Raw genomic sequence first — 23,366 nt, forward strand, 5'->3', positions numbered from 1 at the left:
TATCATAATACTTGGCAGGTACGTATGCCAGGATAATACAGCATTTTTTCTAAACAGGAGCACTGATGTCTTGGAAGATCTCTGGGAGATGCTGCTGTCTTGCAGTGTAATTGGGCTGATATTTGTGTTTCAGCCAGCAAGTACAGGGAGTCCCTGATGAAAGCAAAACAAGGAACATGCAGCTAATGCTCCATTACTATGTTTTGCTGGCACCAAAAGTCTAAGTAGCCGTAAGACACGAAATGCAGTGCTGTACCCTGTCAACATATGACCAGCCAATGGTAGCAACTTGCATGCCTAATCTTTAGTGCATTTGCCAGTGCTTCTGATAGCCTAAAAAAAAATAAAAAATACTTCCAAATTGAAGAAATACCACATCATCAAGCAATAATGCCAGCCTGGAGCCCTTTGATGGTAAAATATAATTGTCCACGAGGTAATGCTAAAAACAGAAAAGAGGAATTAACCTGCACATCATGGGTCATCATGCGACTGCCCCGCTCAGCCACAAAGATGTCATCGATGTCTATGAGAAGGTAGCGCTGCAGGGGCAGACTCAGCTTGCCATGTGAGAGAAAGGAAATTGAATCCAAGAATAGCAATTTGTGCAACCAGAATCCAAAGCCATTTCCAAAAATAACCCTCTGGATGCCATCGAATCTCCCTATGTCCTGAAAAGCAAAGAGAAGAAAAAGAATGTAACCCACTTGATGAACCATATTTCAAGGCATTTGCTCCAAACTTGTTCCAATCAAAGTTAAAAACATTGATAACCATAACATAACATAACCTCCAATACTAAATGTGAAAATTTGCGAGGGCATTAAATACACTTCTTAGAAGACAACATTATTTTGCACAATGCATGATCTGAATGCCGAAAAGCAAGGAGGATACCGCAACCAGTTTACTCCCTTCATTTATTGCACATTAAGGGGATAATGACACCACAGAGGTCATGGTTAATATGGATTCTGGTATACAGTCCTCATGTTAAAATAAATGCCTCACATTGTACATGTCACATATGTCAGGAAAATGTCCCAGCAGTCGTGGCACAGCAATCTGATTGGGTACATTCCTTTTTGGAATAAAAAAAGAAAGCAATGATATGAACACATTAGGCAGAATACAAATGCAACTATTGAAGCAGTATCCTTTTTTGCCATCGCCAACAATATTCGCCACAAGATCGAACTACAGGTGGCAGCACCGTCACCACACTAGTGTGGATAGACAGTCAACGATACGCATTGAAATGTACATGCAGGCTGTGAACTATTTGGCCTGGTAATCTTGTAATGGGACATGCCAACTGCCATGAACTGATATTATATTGCCCTCAAATTGCAGATTTACTTTAAAGAAGCGCAAACTGTCATTGAGCAGTGGACTGGCACTCAGCCACACATTCTATTTTGGCACTTTCTTATGGATTTTCGTGTGTTCTGCCTATTCTGTTAATAGTGTTGTGCAAGTTAAATATTACTTAATTCTCTGCAAATCTTGCACTGCTTTCAAGAAGTCTGCATTCCTATACAGTGAAGGTAAAGTAGCAAGTTAATGGGTACTCTACATCATCAATTGTAACCACACATTTCCGTTTTTCTTTTCTTTTTTTTATTCTCTCTGAAATGCAAACAGTTAATGATTCCAATTAAGTAAGCTAGGCCACCATGAGTGACAGTAAATTAGTAGGATGATCACGTTGCTTCAGACGTGATTGTTTTTAGAGTCGTTGCACGCTTACGTGCACGACAGTGATACGACAAAGATGTAATTAATTGAGGAGCTAATATGATTAGTTTGTTTTTATTTGCAGGTAAAGGTGGCCACTGTGATAACAACGCCACAGTGAAGAGCAAAAGCAAATTGTAATAGCCGCCTTTCAACTCAGTGTTATGACATCCTGTGTTTACAGACTACCGTTTCAAACATGACCCTCATATAATGCCCTATATTAGCTTTCATTTTGTAGCAGCAAACCACAGTACAAAAGCCTATGTTTTAGTTGTGAGGCAGAATGAATTCACCATAGCGGTATCAAAACCACATATTAACCTTTTAAGGGTCAATGCCGTAAATATATGCTGCCGCAAACAAATTCCAAATCGCCAGTGCTGTATATTTGTGGCGCCTGTTATGCCTGTTATATTATGCATGTTTGAAAACTGCACCAATTTTTCAACTCTTTATTGCACAGCAAGCGCTGCCACCTTGTGTGGATACAAGGAATTTTTTTTTTTTTTTTTGCTGCACAGTCTATTGGTTTTCATTCCATGGCTTCTTCATGTTGACATTTCAGCAATTGCTAGTGCATCCACGCGTGCGAGGGCACGTGGCAGTTAGTTTTGGCCTTGTCCCGTGAGCTGTTTCCGTTCGTTGCGTTTGTAAAATATGACGTCTATCTGGTTTCGAATCTCTCAAAGGGTCACCACTAGATGGTTGTTTGTCTGTTGCTCACTGGGCTGCGTTTACATCTGTTCGCAGGTAGGTGCTGGTACCGTATTTACTCGCATAATGATCACAATTTTTTTTTTTTTACTTGACGCAAATTCAGGGGTGCGATCATTATGCGGGTTAAATTTCCCGCAGAAAGAAACATTCTTTTTCCTCTCGAATTTGCTGTGGGATGGCAATGGGTCAACAAGCAGGCGGCTGCCGCTGTCAGTGCGGGACACCAAAACAAAAATGGCGGCCGGCAGAGCAAGCCGAACACGCCGAACGCGATTATTTTTAGTCTTGTGAGTACATTACGCGCATTGAAACAGTTTCTTCTGTATCAGTAATGAATAATACCATTAATATCGGCAAGTTTGCGACAATAACGTAGCCATGTCCACTTTGAGGGGACAGAAACAGAGATGGGCGCACTTAGCTGCCAGTGACAGAAACCCATGGCAGGCATGCTGCGGAAACTGCAGCATTTGTCTTTACTGCTATCCTAATACGGCACGCTTCCGCTAAGGGTGGGCAAATATCTTAGCTGCATTACAAGCGTCGGCGTATGAATAGGGTACACTTCTAACGTATCGGTGTAAATGTGGCCACTATCATTGCCGCTTGCGATTTGTTGCGTGTCCATGAGTGCAGACAAGAAGAATCGAAAGGCGCCTTTTATGTTCTTGTTGTTGACCAACAGCATTATGAAGTCTAAAAATAATAAAGCCGAGGCAAGTTTGGTTGTAGTTTTTTTTTTTTCATGAAAGTACGGAAAGTGATGAAAGGAATGAAATGGGACATCTGCTTAAGAATGTTGGGTGCATGCAGACTGCTTGGTATGTCTTCAAGAGTCGTTCGTGTAGCATTCGACAGATTGTAAGCGCGATCATCATTAGCTAGACTTGGCACACGACATATCGCTGCGACAAGTTCGGGGTGCGATCATTACAGGGGAAAGAAAAAAAAATCGAATTTTGACGACAAAAATCAAGGGTGTGATCATTACGCAAGTGCAATCATTATGCAAGTAAATATGGTATATACAAATGATGCTGCCATACATGAACGATGCTGCCATGCCTGCGTTTCTTTTCTCGAGACTCGGGTCGTGAAAACTGGTTGCCAATCATTGGCGACAGAACGAAAGATTACTGAAAGTCTCTGACTCGTTTGGTTTTTCTGACGGGTGCACAACTATTGAGTTTTCTTGTAAGCGCTCACATAGACGGTTCGATTATGCTATGGGTGCGCATGCTGGTTGGTTGCTCTGCTGCAAGTGAGTCAAGTGGCGATTCCTCCGATGTGAACTACTAGTCTACTACCCAAGTGCCAAATCAGAATATCTCCTTGCTATATCTATTTCAAAGTATATCTACTTAATTTTTATTATAAGAAGTATTTATGGAAACTCATCTGTATTCATGAATAAACAACGCACGTTTACGTATGAAAAAACTTTCCTGTAACTTTATGGTGACTAAAAAAATTGCAGTGAATTTTTTTCTAAGTAGGTCCACCGTATGAAAATTTAAATCTGCAACAAAAATATTCAACCTTGGGGGGGGGTCGCAACCCTGGGGTCGCATTTGTCTAAAAAAAGAAACGACCCTCAGAGGGTTAACTGAACACCTCTGGTTGTGTAACACTGAGCAAGGGTCATGAAATTATTGAAACTGTTATAATACATGATTCATGATTATATGTTTATATGCACTATGTACGTCCACGTCCTGTCCTTTACGTTCGTCAGTATAACACTAAGCGCAATATAATCATGAACGTACACCAACCAGCCCCGTTTATTGCTTTACTAAATGTTATAATACAGTTATCGTATAATAAAGTGTATGACGCAATACGATATGAGTGCATGCTTACGATTCTTTTTTTTCTACTGCTGAGTGATGTCATGCCACCCCGTTCATGTTTCGTGGTGTCAGAGATTGTGGAAGGATCAACACATTATGACAAGTCACTAAAGTGCGACATTCTCGTCTCGCTGCTACCACTTCATTTAATTAAAAAGGAATAAAATGCTTTTCATTTTTTCGTGTACTCGAAACACAAAGCGATAATAAAATTGAGATATGATTGTGGCAAGCAGAGACTGCGACAATCACACATCATGTGCTCGACACAGACAGTCAATCACAGATCTTACTACAGCGCAAAGAAAGACGGCAGTGCAAGGCTAAATTATTTTGTACATCGTCAAAAAGTGCAGAGAAGCAGTTGCAACTATGCTACAACCACAGAAGAAGCTGTCTCTAAAGATATTCACGCCGCACATGCACATGTAAACACGGAGTGCCCAGTAGATGACGTGCGGTGCAACCCATACTATCCATGGTTCAGCCAGTGCCCGCCAGGCAGCAACTCTGCTCAATCTCACAGCCAATAGTGGTTAAGATGCATTTCCATAGACAACCTTTCAGCTTTAAGCCCTCTTCACTTTTTACTGGGCTCGTATCATGTTACACATAAAAACAACTGTTTCTTGATACAGATCAGTGCCAGCCAGTTTTCACATTCAAATCCTTGTTTGGAATGACAAGGGTATGGTGAATGCATGACATTCAAGAATGGAATTCGGAAACAAGTGAATTAGGTGTACCCATGAGCAAAGCAGCTCCTGTGACAGACTAGACAGAAAAGAAGGTGCGAACCATTAGTAAGCACTTGATAAGGGCTAGTTGGTTCATATTTAGAACTGAGGTTGAACAGCGTGAATAAAACAAGGACACAAAGAAACAAGTACCACAGACAAGCGCTGACTGCCAACTTGAAATTTATCTGAAATTCTCCAGCCATTTTATACCTTTTCCAGCATAGGTATGCGTAAACTAGTCGCATCTACATCTAAAAAATTAGCAACATCATAATCTTTCACGCAAGAAAGCTATTTCTTTTTCCGACAAAGCAAGAGAGGGAGCGCTTACACATTTATCTCCTTCCTTTGATATGTGATATGCCTCTATTATTTTCCTTTCCCTATTACCTTTTCCTTTCACTATGATTTTTTTTTTTTTTTTTTTCAAATATGGGAGTGCAAGGACACTTGTTACAATGTCCTGCTAAATGACTCCCACAGCCATTCTTTATGTTACTGCTATGCTGATGAGCTCTGTCATTGAAACACTGTCCCGTTTGTCCTTATATAAGTTTTTCCACAGCTCAGTGGTATGCGATAGATAATGTTGTGCCTGCAGTCAGTGAAACGAGATTTATGATTGGTGGTGCACAGGGGTCTTTTGAGCGTTTTCATACGATCGCATCAAGGAAAGCTTGCACGGGGCATCGAAAAGTAAATTAACATTATGTCCATTGGAAAGTTTTTTTAGATTGCGTGACAACTTGTGCAAGTACGGCACCACGTACGTGCGCTGGTATCTTGTCTTTATTCTTTTCCTTTGCGTGCTGGTTCCAATCTTATTATTCATTCTTTCTGCACGATGGCTTGAGCAAAGTGTGAATGAAGCGAAGTTTTTTTAAATCAGATACTAGCACGATTACAGAGTGCAAGGTTTTTCTCGTTCTGTCATCACTTCAGTATGCGAAGCCATCTTGCAGAAAGAAAAAGGATTGGAACCAGCACACAAAGAAACGAGTAAAAAGAAGACCAGCACATGTGCTTTCCAGAAAGTTTCCAATAGACATAATGTTGATTTACTTTTTGGTGCCCCATGCAAGCTTTCCTCGACATGCAATTGTATGAAAACACTCGAAAAGCCCCTACCCACCCAATCATAAATCTCATTTCACTGACTGCAGGCACAACATTATCTATCAGATACCGCTGAGCTGTGGAAAAACTTACAGGACAAATGGGACAGCGTTTCAATGACAGAGCTCATCAGCACAGCAGTAACATAAAGAATGGCTATGGGAGTGATTTAGCAGGACATTGTAACAAGTGTTCCTGCACTCCCATATTTGAAAAAACAAAATTCATAGGCAAAGGAAAACGTAAGAAAGGGAAATAATAGAGGCATATCACATTAGAAAGGAAAGAGACAAATGTGTAAGAGCTCCCTTTCTTGCTTTGTCAGCAAAATAAATAGCTTTCTTGCATGCAAAATAATGATATTGCTGATTTTGCAGATGTATACGAGACTGGTGTATGCATGCGTATGCTGGAAAAGGTATAAAATGGCTGGAGAATTTAAAATAACCTTCCAGTTGGCAGTCGGCACTTATCTGTGGTATTTGTTTATTGATGTCTTTTTCGACTGTTCAAACCTCAGTTCTAAATGTGAATTGTATTTTAAATGTAGATGAAAATTACCCAGAAACATGAGTCATTACTGATGGCCCTGTAAAATTCTGACTTCACTGAACAAAAGACCAAAAACGGCTGAGCAAAGTGTCTCAATTGCAAGTAGAAAAGAAACAAAAACAGGCCTTTGGTTTGCACAGTAAATTTCATTAGTAGCAAGAGTGTGTGGATATACAGTTGCATATAATATGAATTGCAACATGCTTCCCGTGGTCAAAACGGCTCTAAAACTGCATGGCGGTGCTGGGATATGAAAATTGAAGAAATAAATACTGTTCCAATTACTAGTATCTATTAAACCAATTTTTCGTATGTCCGAGCTGCCTTTGTCTTGGAGCCCCTTTTACCACGGGCACCATGTGGACGCTCATATTGAATGTGACTGTACATATTTTCTGCAACCATAAGAGGTAGGATAATTGAGATTGTACTGCATAATAACGAAGATAATTGCACATAATGTACTAGGATATTATTTTCGTCCCTTAGTAAAGGCATTTCTTCAGAGGTACTGACTAACTACAAAAAACAAACAAAAGATCTCTCTCATAAGTTATAAACAAGTATGAGCAAATTTACTTTTTCTTTTGCAGCTAGTAATTACCATGTCATCAAGGCATTGTTCATAGGACAAAAATACCAGAAAAACAATTACCTGTACAACAGTAGTGTGCGGCCCATTGCCATCAGCAATATCATCATGCTGTGACCTGGCCTGTGCCAAGGGAACAAAAGTAGAATGGTTGGGCTGAAACACTGTCCAATCTTCACCAGGTAAGTTGCCAGAAAATGTTTCTCCAGCCCGAGCAATCCTCAAAATTGATGACAAAGGGTTCAGCCGGTAGTCTTTCAGGGCCATGTTTGTGTGCATGTACAAAGGAAGACCTGTTCAAAAGACAGGAGGAGGATGACACCAATTACATGCAACAACTATGTGATACAAAGCATATTAAGTATTCTCTTCACTACCAAATCTGCAAGTAAAGCTCAAGAGATAATTAAAAAGGATAAATGTGGTATGTATTACGAAGGCTACCTTGCCAGCATCCCAACTGCTGACTTGAATAAGTGCCATCTTGCAGCTAGGATAGAGCTATGCAAACTAGAATGTGGAGCATGAAGGGTATCCCTGTGCAGCTGTCACTGAAAGCCAGCACTCATGGCACTCAGAACTTCACGCGTTACAAAGAGAATGAGAAACAGAGAATACCAAGGTAAAGATGCTTGGAAAGGAAGCTCAAAATGTATACTACAAGGGCGCAGTCAATGCATGTCAACCCAAGCATGTCAACATTCACACATCACTGCAGAATACCAGGGCATACGTATGACAAATATGCTACACATCCAAGAGCTGAGGAACAAAGGAAAGTAGACACATTATGCTAGGCAAGGTCCCTAAGCTAAGAAGCAAAACACTGTTTTATGAAAAGCTATATCAAAGAAGCATGCACCTAGTAGCCTAAAAATTAAATTCTGAGGTTTCACATGACAAACCCAAGATATGATTATGAGGCATTCCATAGTGGGGGACTCAGGATTAATTTTAATGTGCACCCAATTCACTGTACACGGGTGTTTTTGCATTTTGCCCCCATCGAAAAGCGGCCTCCACAGCTGGAATTTGATCCCACACCCTCAGGCTTAGCCACGCAACGTCATAGCCACTACGCCACCACGGCAGGTCCGCCTAGTAGCCTTTTGGTATCTTCTGTACATTATTCATCCCATCAAATATCTCCAATCAAACAGATTCGAACATTAACTGCTAGTTACTAATGCACAGACCTATAATTTCCTTGTCTGCCTAAGTGAGACAAGTGACGAGCCTGCCACTTACATTACAGCCCCGCAACAAACACATACTTTTTAAATAAAGAAACAAATAATAATTCACATAAAGCATGCTTTGGCATCTGCAAATTTATGAAAGTATGTTGACAAAAATGTACAATATTATCAATATCATGCACAATCTAACAGGATAGCATGGTGAAGGAAGTATAAATGTTAGTATTACGCATAGTTCTTTCCAAGAGGTCTAGCCAGTTCCAACATGAACAGAGTGTGAAAGAAGCCCGTAAATGCAGGCAAAATTGCTGCGCGACTGGCTGCTCAAGGCCCTTTGCATGTATTCGTGGGCTTCTTTCACACTCAGAGAAACACTCTTATGTAGCACATATTGAGCAACAGAAAGCTATATTGGGAGTTCTTCATGTTGCTCTACAATTTTCTCATTGACACTTTTCATCTAATTATAATATTTGATAAGTTGATTAATTAAGGCTAATTATCTAATTAAGTGTAATGAAAAACATAATTTGAGTATCTCCAAACGATGGCAAGCAACATTACCTTGGTTCTATCCAGCTACGTGGCATTCACATATTTTTAAACTCTGGCGAAAGTTAGCTGGGACATCTTGTATACATGCTCTCCCTACTCCTTCAACAACTCATAAAAACTTTACATAATTTTGCTAAAAACACAGAAGTGGCTTTAACAAAAGGAGGACAATACTGTGATTCCAAACCATGTTCAAAGAATCAAAGCATATTTGAAAACCTTTTTCCAAGCAACAGTACAGACTGACTCGGAGTATTAGTGCTGTGTTTTGATGCTGTAATAGTCACATTACATCACTTTATTACCTTTATACGGAGGTCTAAGATGCTTGAAGGGCCCCTCACCAAGCCGCATAGCAAATTTCGGTTATACTCTGGAAGTTGTTACATGCCCTTTAGGGAGATCAGTGCCGCGAACCCATGATTTCAGGAGGCAAGGGCCAATGACAAGAGTGACACTCTCTCCACTTGCCCCGTCAGCGTCCGCAAGCGAAATTCCTTCCCTACGTTCTCCCATACCAGAGCTCGAGGATCGTGTGACGTGTACGTCATGGGACCCGCCTTCATTTTCTTTTCCTCGCTTCTTTGATGCACAGCGCACTTCTGCTGACGCCGTCGCACGTGAGCTGTTGCATTTGTCTCGTTTAGCATAGCACACAATTTTGCACACTGCGCACGAGAAGATCTGACTAGTGGTATAAGTCAGTGTTACGCAAATACTGAGGCAGACACAAGCGGTTCATAGAGCATGATCGTGCGCTGGAACACAGTAGAAAATGACATACTTTCGTCGTCTGCATGCATGACTGCACGGCGTTAGAACAAGCAGACAATACAAAAGTACATCTCTCTTGCTGTGGTGCGAAGCAAAACAAGAACATGCAGACATTAGGTTTGTGTCTTTATTATTTCTCTAAGCTTTAATTTGTCTATTGAAGCAACAAATTACACAAATAACAGATGTTGCCTTGAATAATTCTCGAAGACACGTGTCACTACACGCGACGTCACAGCAGTGCGATGTACGTAGGGCGCACTTGTGCGATATATATCGACTCACCAGCTCGGAGTGCGGCGCCCCCGAGGAAAAGGGCAAACAGCATTCGGTCTGAAATTTCAGCTCTTTCTGCGGCACGTAGCGATGCAATACTTAGCAGACATGATCGTTAATGCACATTGTATGCACGGCGCTTGTCAGCTCAAAATGGCCAGACCTGGTGAGGGGCCCTTTAAATAAGCCTCTTAAAGGGGCCCTGAACCAATCTTTATTGAAGTCGAGACATGCGTTGAAAGTTAAAATCGGCTATTTCGGAAATACTTTGCCGTGAAAAGTACTTCAATGTGTTCAGCAAAAGCGGAGTTATTGGAAATAAACAGCCACTTCGTGGTGCTTCCACTCCTTCTTCAAGGATTTGTACTGTGAAGGCTACGGCATAGCGGGGCGTGCCCACAATACTCCGCCTATTGAATGTCACCGTGGCACTGTTCAAATTTGATTTTAGATGTACACATAGACGCCACTACTTTGGACTTTCGTGCCTACAACGTGCCAAACACAGTTATCCTCAGTGAACCACAGTGCGTGCAGCCAGCGGACTCGTCGTGGCCCCCCACAGCGGCTGTGACATCTACACTACGTAGCAGACCGCAGCTACATGTCATTGTAGTGCGTATGCGCAATGTTTGCTTTGTGCACAAAAGCGCTTGCCTTGAGTAGGCTTGAGCGCATGCTCACGCGCTCCAATCTGGCCGTTCTATGCAGTGCAGACCGCCTTTGTTCTGCACCAGCTTGATCGTCGAATAGTAGCCACATACAACTTATGCATTTTGAAGCACTATCAATAGCTCAATACGAAGTGAAATCTGTCAAGGCATCTAACCAAGAGCGGCCACGAGTGAGCATGTGTTTGCAAGCATGCGTCTGGTATGACCTTAAGTTTTGCAATGTTCGAGGCTAGTTGAGTGCTTCAAAACAAGTAGAAATTTGCGAGACCTGATGGCTACAACACCGATAAGCAGGGTGGCCAAAATTTAATTTCTACGCATGCAGCCACGGCCTAGCGTGAGCAGACGGTAGTTCGCTTCTTCCGGAAGTACGTAATTATATTATCGAAATCAGATTACTGCTTAATTCAGCCTGTTTATTAAATTGCATCAATAAATATACACAGTAACAATACGAAGAAGTGCACTGATCCAAACACCCTTCTTGATTAAATGAACTGACAACCAATTTTCATGGTACCCATTTTTTTTAGTGCTATGAAAAGCTTACCGGTCAAAGTGTCTAATCATGAACTGCTAATGCGGAAGTCGCGGTGGAACATTTTTTATCAGAATTCTTCAATCTGCAGTGAGGATGTAGTCATTCACTGGAAGCATGCTGAGAACGGTGTAGGTGAGCGCAAGAGTGATTATATGCTGGCATTGGTGGGAGGCAGATGACAAGTGTGGTCATAGCTGTTAAAAAGTATGATGCTATTGATCATGTCGATGTTCCTGCGATTCATGTTTTCTGAATTGTTAAATTTGGCTGAGATGTTCATAGCACCGTATGCTACCCGCAGGCTGTGTTTTTTTACCAAGCCCGAGGGGTGGTTCAGGACCCCTTTAAGAAAAAATAAAGGCAATAAGCATGAGCTAGCAGAATAAAAACATGCACATGCATGTGCACATTACCGTAAGTATATATGACTGCCTTCACCATGACATGGCCCTGAAAATTTTCAAAAAGATATGGATAACTAGGAAATTAGTCGTATCAACAATGATGAAGACAGTTTAAAACCCATTTTCTCAGTGGCTGTCGAAGTGATATAAGCTTGCAAAGCATACAATTAACAGTACAGCGAACCATTCCAGAAAACAGTACTACTATGCCAAATTAAATTCAATACAGGAGAAACATTTTAAATGTGTTAACTCGAGGGAGGCAAAACACAAAAGCAATAGCAAAATTTTAAGGTGGATACGCCAATCCATGACTATGCCAAATTATGCGTGGACACATCCATTTCATTAAGAGGAACTAAAATTGCAGCTGTATTCAAACTCTACTGTTTTTTTCACTTACCAGAGAGCTGTGCACCTGTATAGGTGTCCTCGCGTGGTCGAATGAAGCCAATAATGCCGACGCTGTACTCTCGGCAGTACTTGTCAATGAGCTCCCTATTCCACTTGTGCATGGCGAGGTATTTTTCAAAGTTCTCAAAGACAATCACGGCAAACTTGCCCTTGTCCAGGTTTGTGAGCACCGGCAGCGTCTTGCCCGTTGTCTCCACTTTGAAGCGGAAGCGGCTTCCCTCAAGGATCTCACAGATCTGCTTGCCCAGCTTGGAGAATTGTGTTTCCACAAACACCAGTACGCGAGGGTCAAGGCGGAGCTGCGCACTGGAGGCATGTACATTGGCAGCACTTTGCTCGCGAGGTCCACTGTCATCAAGCTGAGAGCGGCATTGGAAGGTGGGGCGTGGTGGCACGGGTGACCGCAGGAAACCCCGGAACGAGTTGTGGTTGATGACATAGACAGACAAGAGTAGAGAGCAGAGGCCCAGGGCCAGTGCCCCGAGCATGCAGCGCCGGATGCTGAGTTGGCTGGCATGGCACCAGGGAGACACGGCACTCAGGCTTTCCAGAAGCATGGCTCAGCCGCCAGGAGCCATGCTCCAGGTGGCACCCGCCAGCTGTGCCTTTCACATCCTGTTCCAAAAGATGCACACCCCATTATGACTCTCACGGATGTCCACAACAAGGGCCTATCATGCACAGGCCAATGCAAACAAGTCCAAACAACCCCACCATTCCCATTTAAAGTAGACACTTGAAAAAGACAACATTCATCCAGGCTGGACAGAAACAGGGATAAAGGTGATGCATCACCGTAGCTCTTGCACTACTATAACAGTTTTACACAAGATCGCTTGGCATCGAGAGCTGCTTCAAGACAGAGCCTATTTTTTACTTCAATGTTAAAACAGGCCACTTTATACCTGCACGCCAGGAGCATCCAATAGTGCTTGTTGTCATGCTATCTGGTCTTAAATAAAGGCCAATTTTGTAGCAAAGCTCCCCTTTAGAATAAACTACAAGCAAACGTACAGCCTACAAGGGAATGCAGATGAGCTAAAAAAGCTGTATGAGCAGTGATTTATGTATAATGGTGGCACATCTAAATGGAAGTTGCTGGGTGAACAAGATGGAGTGTAAACAATGATTATGACTTGCATCAAATGATTGAGAACTACAACCAGCAAAGTCTGAGGATTGATGATTAATATGCAGAAAACTAAAACAATGTTTGTGATGATGTTGATTGTGTCGCCGCAGAAAGAAGGATCGCATGGCCACAAGAAAGCTGTGTGCCGTGCAAGGAAGTGACCCTCAAGAACTGTAACAGCAGCTAACTGACTGGCGGTTACAGAGCTCACAGCCATAGGGTACCGGGTGTCCTGCTTGCTGTGTGGACCTGATGGCCAATGTACCAGCGGACTAATACAGCTCATGGCCTGTGGACCTGGTGGCCAGCTGTTATTGCAGCCTGGTGTACTGCTGCCTGCCCTGCAGACCAGGTGCTTTGCTGTCATAGCAACCTGGTGTCCAGACCGCTGTTTGAAATGGATGGTCCGATGTGCTACTGGACTGCTACTCATGAAGCCAAGGCAACTGGCTAATCGCTTGCCAGTTGACAGCTGCGACCTAGCATTTTGCCAGCCTGCTGTCCGCCTGCCCTACTGCCTTGCCTTGGTTGAGTAGTACCAAGGTGCTCTACCAGTGCATGCACATGGTCAAAAGAGCGGACATCAATGTTCAAGCCACTTCAAGAAGGGGTCTGCAGACCTCTGGACAAATAGCTGCTTGTCCACAATGATCATAGTGACAATCCTTCGGGCGAGTAGGACAGTTACAGGTGCTTAAGTGCACCTGGATGTTTTGAACTCGGAACCATAGTTCCTTATGTGTTGGCGCAATTCTTTGTAGTGTGCCATCTTAACGTGTAACAGAATATAGAGACTGTTGTGTGTACAAGCCCTTGACTGCTGTGTCATTCATTAAAGCGATCCTGGGCCCAACATTCCATCACAATGTTCAAGAGCCTGGCAAGGAAACTAGAGTTCATGACTGCCAATCGGCCTTTTGAATCTATGAAGGAAGTCTTCAGATGCATGAAAATGGGTAGAGCCCACATGACAGGCATTCTCAAGTTATAATGAGCAGCTCACCAGTATCCAAAAGAAAGTCAGACAATCAGTGCAATGTGTAAACACTAACCTATGGTGTTGAAACATTGTGGAAAACAAATCAACTTGAAAGAAAAAAAAAAAATAAACCTTAGGAGCACACAACGGGTGATGAAACTGAAAATGACATGCTAAGATAAAAAGACAGGAAGGCAGCATCATAGATTAGAAAGCAAACATAAGTAGGTAGTATTCAAGAGGAAGTGGAGTTGGGTAGGTTGCGCAATGCACAGAACAGATAATCAGTGCACTATTACAATAACAGGATAGGTGCCAAGTGAGCAAAATAAGGCCAAAGTGAGCAGAGGATAAGGTAGTCTGGTTAATCAGTCAATGGTATTGCTGAGGACAGGAGTTCTGTGAAAACCAACATGGGAATGGAAACAAGCTGCTCCTCTCAAGCTAGCCCGAGAGGGGAAAGGAGAAGCAACAACTTCATTTTGGTGAGTTCTCCAGGAAACTTCTCCAGGAAAGGTGAAGTTCGTAGGTAATGTGTAAACTAGATAATAATGGGCACAAGGCTGTGAGTAGTAGGCTGTGTGACAATACTTGGTGTAGAGACGGTGCCACTTTCCAGCAAAAGCTCCCTGTAGTTACATGGCCAACAAAAATGGTAGGCGACCCTAATCTTTGACTTAGGTGTCTCTTAGTGGCACTCGCACCTTGGCATTGGTGTTCTTTACATTAACTTTAGTCGAATGCAATGCACAAACTGACTTCGGAGGCAACTGTTTTGCATTAATTAGCCAGTTAAATATCATGCCACCTTCTTGTGTGCGATGTCATTAATGACATCATTACTTCTGCTTTCTACTTCTGGGTTTGCAGGAATTTCACCAAAGTTGTGCTCATGTGGAAGGTCTCTAAAGTCTACAATTCTGTGCTTTGGTGTGCGGTAATCAGTGATTTCTAATTAATTCTAATTATTCCAGACACTTCAATAACTCAACTTGTAACTAAACTTATGCTTTGATATCATATCTATAATGAAACCTATGAATCTTGTACCATATTATTTTATATATATCTTTTTCGATTTATTTTGAATTTTCTCTTCGGTCGTCTCAGGAGGTGAACCGGAAGTTCTGCGCAAGAAACAAGTGTGTCACTCGATGCTTGTGCCACTAAAGAAGTCAGGTGCAAATGCCCCACTGCTAGTAGCAAAGAAATGAATTCTGAAGGACAGAGTATACTTGGCAGCAGCTAAGGTACACAAATTTGTGTTATGCCCCATGACATGGAAGCCTACTTATGATGTTTAACCACTCTGTGTTAACTCATGTAATCCTCTTGCAAGTTTCTGCATCAAATCAAAAATATAATTCCTCATTTAAGGAATAAATTTATACTTGCTTCTATCATTAAGACAATCTCTGGGAATTAAAAATGCTTTTTTTTTAATGTGACCATATAGATAGCAACTTTTGGCAAACCTAGACTGGCCATAGCACAAATAACTAGCAGCAGATGCTAAATAATAGAAATGCTTTGTATTTTTACTAATTTGCACGAAAGCAGTACACATAATGTCATGAGTGTCTCTGAATTCCTCAATGTTTCACGCCTGGCTCAGAGCTTTCCTCTCATATGCTTTGCCTCCTTTTAGCCAATTGCCCTAACAATATGGCATTTGTTTTTTTCAGCAGCCTTTGACAAGTGCATAAAAAGCAACATGCCACATATGACATCATATTGTGTCAGCTAATTAATATGTGCAACTTCCTGTCATTCCCATTCACTGTGTTTGGAACACAAAAACCTTTAAATATTGGAATGTTTATGGTACTGCACATGGTTCCTTCCAAGGGAAACTAAATAAAAGCACTAGATCAATTTAGACTTGATAAAGAAGTCTTTCACGGCTGTTCTTTTTTTTTTTTTTTAGTTTCGTAACAACAGGTTCATTCCTAGAAGAGAAAGTGAAGGATAAATTCGCATTCTTTCAATTTCATGCAAGTACCCTAATGCCAGTATGTCAGTGTGACATCATGGATTACAAAGCATTTTCTCGTGTTTGGGCTACTGTGGCACAGTAAAAGTTAGTAAAAATAAGTGCAGTCCTTAGGTTCCTTAAAATACAATGTTGTCCATCTTTACCAATAACCGATTAACTAGGCCCAATGAGATGCCGTCAAAATACCGGACACCATAGCGAGCTGCTACAGAAACCTCAATGCAGTTTGCCACCTGTCTTTCGTTTTTACATGTTTTCTGGCTTATCAAGCCTGCTGTCATGGTAAGAGAGTTCCTTTTTGATATTGCTGAAATGTGACATACTAACACAGCTCAGTAATATAGGTCCTCAAGCTGTCAAGTTTATCACAGATTTCAGCTATTAGTCTTTAAAGAGTTTACTGTGTTCCAGCACTAGTTTACAGATCCGATTTGGCGTGAAAGACTAAAGGCTAATCTTTCTTCAATAAATGTCTGCTTAGAGCATAACATTAGGCGCTCTTGCCAGGCAAAGTATAAGAAATGGTGGAAGTAATTTTGTTTGTATACTATTTATGCGTTCATTCTGTCAACTATACTGTACACATTGCCTAGCCTTGCAACTGTTAGCACCCCTTCTGAATTTAGCGGTGAGCTTCAAACATTCTGTGAAAATGCAGGCATTACACTAGACGTTTTCAAGGCACAGATCTGGCAGTATTTATGCCATAAACTACAGAAGGGAGTACACCAGCCAGCTGGCTACTCCAAACTTCAACTTCACTGCTCTTGGCACCTCTACAACCAACATAAGATGTTTTGCACTTTTTGCTGCAGTTAAAAGGCAGTTCTAGCAAGCATTCTCATGTCTAGCATACCCCACTTCTTTTCACACGCACATATTTGTAATAAAACAACGGTACAATGAAGCATTGCCTAAGAGTTACAGTTATAACCTTATGTAAACTGTAACTATTCAAAAATATTTTACTGTGCCTTCGTTTTGTTTCAACTACAAGCTGACCCATTGAACCCCTCTTCATGCTCCCCCCCCTCCACACACACACACACACACGTGCGTATGCAAGCACACACACCTGCAGTGAAACAGCAGTTCAATGAACTTTGTCCAGACCTTCCACTTAAGTTTAACTTCAGGAAAACAGAAACGAAGTTCCACAATAATATAAACAAGGTGAGCATAAGAAACAAGCAACATCAATTAAGCTTTCATGTTTTGTTGATTTTTGGATCGCTTCTCACCTTTTTAGAAAGATAATCATCTGAGGCAAGGAAGGGTAGCAGAAGTTGACAGTGAGTAAACCTCTGTCAAAATGTGTTGCTCCACACTACAAACAAGAAACATAATTCATAGAGGAAACATTACCTTTCACAAACCATACGCACATGTGTAAATGTCTTATATCTGAACACTCAACACATAATTAAGCTCTCGCACAGGTCTTGGCGACTGTGGTTGACACACTTACAATATTGTGGCAATAATGATCAGAAAAAGCGGAATGCACATTGTAATGATGAGCTTTTCACAGAAAGAATTTCACAGCTTTGATTATCAACTGCTCAGTCAGAAAACTGCAACACAGGTTTAAGTGACTGGCTGTACATTTTATGTATTTGACACTAACCAAACTTGACAATCACCGAAACTTTAATTTATCATTGCACACAAGCAATTTTAAGAAATAGTATGCATACAATTAGTTTCACATAGGTTACTTTTTTACCACCGCAGTAAATTTTAGTAATCATTAAGATTACCCAGCTCCTTACTTAGCCCTACAAAGCCATTTGATGTGATAGTATCTGTGCACTACCACATTGATTTTTCTTCATGCATTCTTCGTGAAGATCCCCTGGGATTGTCTTTTCCACAATATGTACTGTGGATAAAGGATCTGTGGTGTTCAAATGTCTGCCAATGTATAGTGGTTATGCACTGCACAAATGCTGTATAATTTAATTTGCTCCATGGTTATGATGTGTAGCACCTTTAAGGCAAATAACAGTAATCACAAAAAGTAAACAAAACTACAGGATCACAATGAAGAAGTGGACAGGTTCATAAAAGAACAGCAAAAAGAAAATATGTTCTAAAGGGCACTTTAGCACATACACTGTTGGTAACAAGAAGGCACATATTTCCTCCTGTATATAACCTAAGCTGCTCCCACTGATTTAAATAGCAGCAGCAGAGACACTGACTCCTGGTTACTAACACCAGTTCATATTCCCTTGTTGCATGGTTCTTTCCCACAAGGTTATCTATTTAAAGGTTAATAATGATGATTAGTGGGATTTAAAAATTGTCAACACAACTCATTCTTTTACTGCTATCGCATCAAGAAGTAAATGCTGCAGGGTGGTTGCCTGTTCCACATCTTGCATGTCAATTTGAGCTTGTACAACCCACCTCCTCATGCTGCTTGTAGAGCTTTTCTTTTTCTGGTAAAGAATGGCTATCGACATATTTCTATTTTCACAAGTACTTTCACTGACTAGTCTTTCTAATTGGGTACGCAAGAAAACAAGGTCAACTTTTGACATGCTTTCAAGGGTTGAAAAAAAATTTATAAGCCCTTACATGAACATTCATTGGTGTGCATTTTTTTTTTTTTTTGAAGTTAAGGCTTACAGAATGCATAAGTGACTCAGCTTGCATAGGTAAATCATTGCTTCAAAATCGAAGAAGACAAGCTAGCCACATTTATGCCCTCAACTGCTTCAGGAGCACCTAGTACATGCTCTTGTGGAAGTTACTTTCTATATATATATTTATTCTATATATATAGTTATTTCTATATATATATATATATAACTATCCTTCTCCTTCCTCCTATCCTATCCTATCCTTCCTCATCATGTTTCAAATTTAACAGCTTTTCAGTATGAAAGAAACCACAAATTAAAATAGGATTGAGCCAAAATTAATATTGTGGGAGCATTGCTTCAGCGAGCAAGGCAGCTGATTTGCAAAAAACATTTCATCTATTCAATTAATTCTTTTATGCTCCCAACATTAGCTTGCCTGAATTAGTGCATAAGAAAGGTTACTGCATGGCATGGAAACTAGCTTTCCTAAGCTCACATTACGGTGGAGAAACAGAAATGAGAAAACTAAATTTTCAGAAGTATCCCACTTCATTTCTTGTGGATTCGTACTTCTTTACATGTAGTATTAACACATTATGTGCTTTCTACATTTTAGCTTCTCTCACGGCAATAACTTTGAGCTTTGTAAAATTTATATTCCACTGCAACTGTACATCAAAAACAATGGACCTCTTATTATATGCACAGGTTAGCAGCATGTGTGACGTGGGTGCTAGTCAACATTCAAGCTTTGCCAGGGCTGCTTACAGCCATTCTTGCCATTAGCTCATCATCACGTCGATTGCCTTCAGTAAAGGCTGTAGCGGTCAGCCACTTCAGCAATCTGAAGTGCGCCAGGGAAGGGCCCCCAAGAAGAAGGCTGCAGCCTATCAGATGGGTGCCAGCATTCTCCTCAGCTAACCATTGCCACGATCAATTTGTTGGAGCCCCACTTTGAGCTGCCACTCCCGTAATTTCAGCAACAAGGAATCTAGGTTAGTTAACAGAGCTTGAGGCACCCCTCAAGCTCAATAGCACAATCAAGGAGTTTAGGTATAAGGCCTTCATTTATGTATTACCACCTTATCCAGTAAGGCACTTAAGCTTTTTCCTGCTTAGCCCTCACCTATATGATCACCTCAAAGCTGCTGTGCTTGCTCTCTGCAGAGTCACCTTCCACATGCTTGCATTCTCCACTCAGGCTGCTTCTTCTATAGGTGCACTAAGCCTCTGCAACACACCTATGGTTCAGATATTCATTCTATTTGATCCAACCACTAACACATCAGGGCCAGCTGCTGCACCTGGGCCACTATCTTATACATTTTCGAAAATCCGACATTCAGTTTCGCCTCATGCGATTGTCCAGGCTGTGCCAATATCAGGCCGTGCCAATATCGTGGCCTAGGCCATGATATTGGCAGTCTGCCAGAAGGTCTCAGACTGCAGAGACTGCTATGTCAACCCAGCAGCACTTCTCAAATGATAACCATGAGCATGAAAAAGCTGCTTAAGTGCCTACGCTTGCGTACGCTTTCCACAGGTCAGCTGTCGTGCCTGTGCATTCAATGAGTGAACCAGCCATGCCAAACCAGTGCAGCCAATCTCTTTGATCACTTGTACATTGCCTAGCGCGCCGTCAGCCAGCACTTCCACACCCACAACACCCACTTCTGTGTCTTCAAATAAATGGCTGCCGCATCCCCACACTGCTTTCTCTTAAGCACCCACTCACAGTGTTACAACTGAGAGCTCATCCAGACACTCTGACAAGCCAGACACCTACTGTGTCAACTGCAGGATAAAATGTAGCACTGTGCACCAAAGCCCCTTGTCACTAGCCTCTTCAATGGAATCCCCTACCACTCAATTGCGCAGTGTCTCTCAGACGAGTCACACTATGATAAGACAAAAGAAGACACACAGTGTTGTCTTCCTTTTTTCTGTCATGTCTTGTGTGCACTGCTTCAACTAAAGATGACTCACACAGCCTTTATCGCAAGCACAGCACACAAAGTGTGGTGTGACCACAACGGCCCATCTCACACCTAAACATAGTCACTCCCATATACATTGTCTACTGCCTTAGTCTTGGAATTTGTCTCTAGCTTGTGTAAGCATGCTGCCCTCAAATTAAAATTCTGAGAACTGCACAGACAGTGCCACTACCTACTGTAGCGCACTAGTTTTTTTATGTCATTAGCAATGTCGCAGCATATGTTTAGATCATTCGATCTGGAGAGCTTGAGCATTCAACTTTGGTCTAAGCATGCTGGTCAACCACCAAGAACTTTCTAAACCCTTTTATGATATCAACTGTTCATGTATTTTATTCCGTAGCACGTCTTCCAAGGAGTTCCATGCTGACAAATACTTTTTCTATGCACACATTCTCACCAATCTCAACTTCTATGCACCTGCCAGCCAAGGCCCCTGAAATTCTTACCTGCTCGACAGAAATTGCCTTAAGGACTTTTCTAAATGCAGGTCCATGCTGTTTACATGTGTATAATAAATCTTATACATAGCTTAAACAGACCTGCAAATATTTTGCTTGCAACTTAGTGTGGCTAATAAGGCTGCCCTTCACACTAATAATAAAAACAGCAGGTAGCATCATGGTTAGAAAGGAAAAATGAGCCTGACCCAATGATTTCTGCCACACAGAGGAAGAGGGAAATTTACCAATTTTCATTTAATGGTTACAATGCTACCATGGAAGTTGAGCAAGAAAAGAATGGTAGTCTGTGCAATTACTAATACTGCCTCAAGGTTCCCAATGCAATTATTTTGAATACCACACAATTAAAGGCAATGCAATCAAAAGGCAAGTGTGTGCACTAGAAACTACCGTATTCACACTATTATAATGAGTTTTTTTTTTCATAAATAATTTTGAGAATGTCCTTTTTTTTTGCCCTCTCGACTATGGCTGCCCTTAGAAGTCCTGAGCTCGCATTATATCCATAATACTAATTTTTTTCTTCTTTTTCTTAAAGGTGCCAACTCTCCCCTCGCACTATTTTTGTAGTCACATTATACTCGTGTAAATATGGCATATTTATCACAATGGTGACTATGTTAACTGCACAGAACACACCTAATACATTGGATAAACTATCCTTACAAGTCAGAAACATGAATACACACGAGGAGTCAGAACAAGCAATTCTCAGAACGCTACAGTCAGAGCTATTTCCTCATCGCATGTGTCGCACGAAAACACTCATCCGCCAAATGGCTGTTGCTGCCCATCTTATCTTGAAGTATGACAATCAAAAAAGGAAGGAGCGGCATTCTCGGTCATTGACACTGAAAGCAACAGCAGCAGTCTCAAAACAGGAGGAGAAGTACCTACATTTCAGCTTGATGTGCTCGCCCCTTCCCCATCCCCCCCCACCTTTTTTTTTTTTTTGCTTTGCTGTATTTTATTTGACAGTGCAAAAAAAAAAAAACAAAAAGCAGTAGACAAAGACATCCTTGCTCACTCCATGTGTCTGCAGCATTTTACTTACTGCTTGGTGTTGTGCCTTGCAAACCTTGAAGGCTATGCTTTCAAGCTTTACAAGGCTCTATTTAGAAATAACAAATCCATTTATCTAACACTCCATGAATAACACAATTTGTATGGAGGAAAACATACACAACTGTATTTTACATCTACAACTCCACACAATGCTACACATCACACTTATCACTGGTAAATAGTGCAGTAAAATATGCCAGTATTAGGCAAAGATAACAAGCCAAAAATGCTTATGATCTAAAATGCCATTGATTAGATAGCCGCTCATGTCATCTCACAGCAAGCACAATTACCAAACATTGAATCTATATTGGAACCTTGGTGGGTGTGTTTACTGCAACATGACCATGGCAAGCCAAAAAAATTCAGGTAAGGAAACCACCATAACTGCTCTACCTGTGAGAAGAGTAACCATAGTAGAATGTGTCCCATATAACACTGTACCAGTGTCACAGCAGAAGAACCAAATGCAAAAAACATCTGTGACCTGGCTTGTACCTATATTTACCATGCTTATTGGCTACTACAAGCCACATCCTTACTTGTAACCATGAAGGAAATTGCACACCATGAGGGGGGCTGTGAATAGGCCAAAATGTGTAGCTATGTATCTTTTTAGGGACAGATGAATAAAGCTTACACTAATGAACCTCTTTGGAACTCTGAATAAAAGAATTTATGAGTAATCAAACCAGGTCTGATTATACATGTCAGCTGACACATAAACACGCATGAGGCAGCACATTTATGGAGCAATAAACACACACATGAAGCAAACATATTGAATTAAGCAGCAAACATGTAGTCATCCCAATGCTAAACAGCCTTTTTATTGTTGGCAATAGTGAAAATAGACCAACATATAAGCTTCTATTAGTATAGGTAGTAGAAGTTCAACTCGTCTAAAACAATGTTTAACTTCAACGGCACCTTACCATGGCGATGAGTTGTGCTGCTTGGTTTCATGATTAATATTTGAAAGCTTGTATTTAGCG

At 41.3% G+C, this 23,366-nt stretch overlaps 1 protein-coding gene across 3 annotated transcripts in view; it reads right to left on the bottom strand.

Moving 5' to 3' along the window:
- The window catches only part of sfl (N-deacetylase and N-sulfotransferase sfl), an 85,791-nt gene that overhangs the window by 60,959 nt on the left and 1,466 nt on the right, over positions 1–23,366 (bottom strand). For 2 of the 3 annotated variants that reach the window (XM_050196192.3, XM_055063565.2), the window contains exons 2-5: positions 17,496–17,581; positions 12,137–12,762; positions 7,374–7,603; positions 468–671 (exon numbers count right to left, since the gene is read on the bottom strand). In XM_050196192.3, the coding sequence (XP_050052149.1) occupies positions 468–671; positions 7,374–7,603; positions 12,137–12,704 (1,002 nt within the window). In that variant the 5' untranslated portion in view covers positions 12,705–12,762; positions 17,496–17,581. The remainder of the gene's footprint in view (positions 1–467; positions 672–7,373; positions 7,604–12,136; positions 12,763–17,495; positions 17,582–23,366) is intronic. The other variant, XM_055063564.2, reaches the window with a different exon arrangement.

The sequence above is a fragment of the Dermacentor andersoni genome, chromosome 1 (genome assembly GCF_023375885.2).
Source record: "Dermacentor andersoni chromosome 1, qqDerAnde1_hic_scaffold, whole genome shotgun sequence".
Classification (NCBI taxonomy): Eukaryota; Metazoa; Arthropoda; class Arachnida; order Ixodida; family Ixodidae; genus Dermacentor; species Dermacentor andersoni.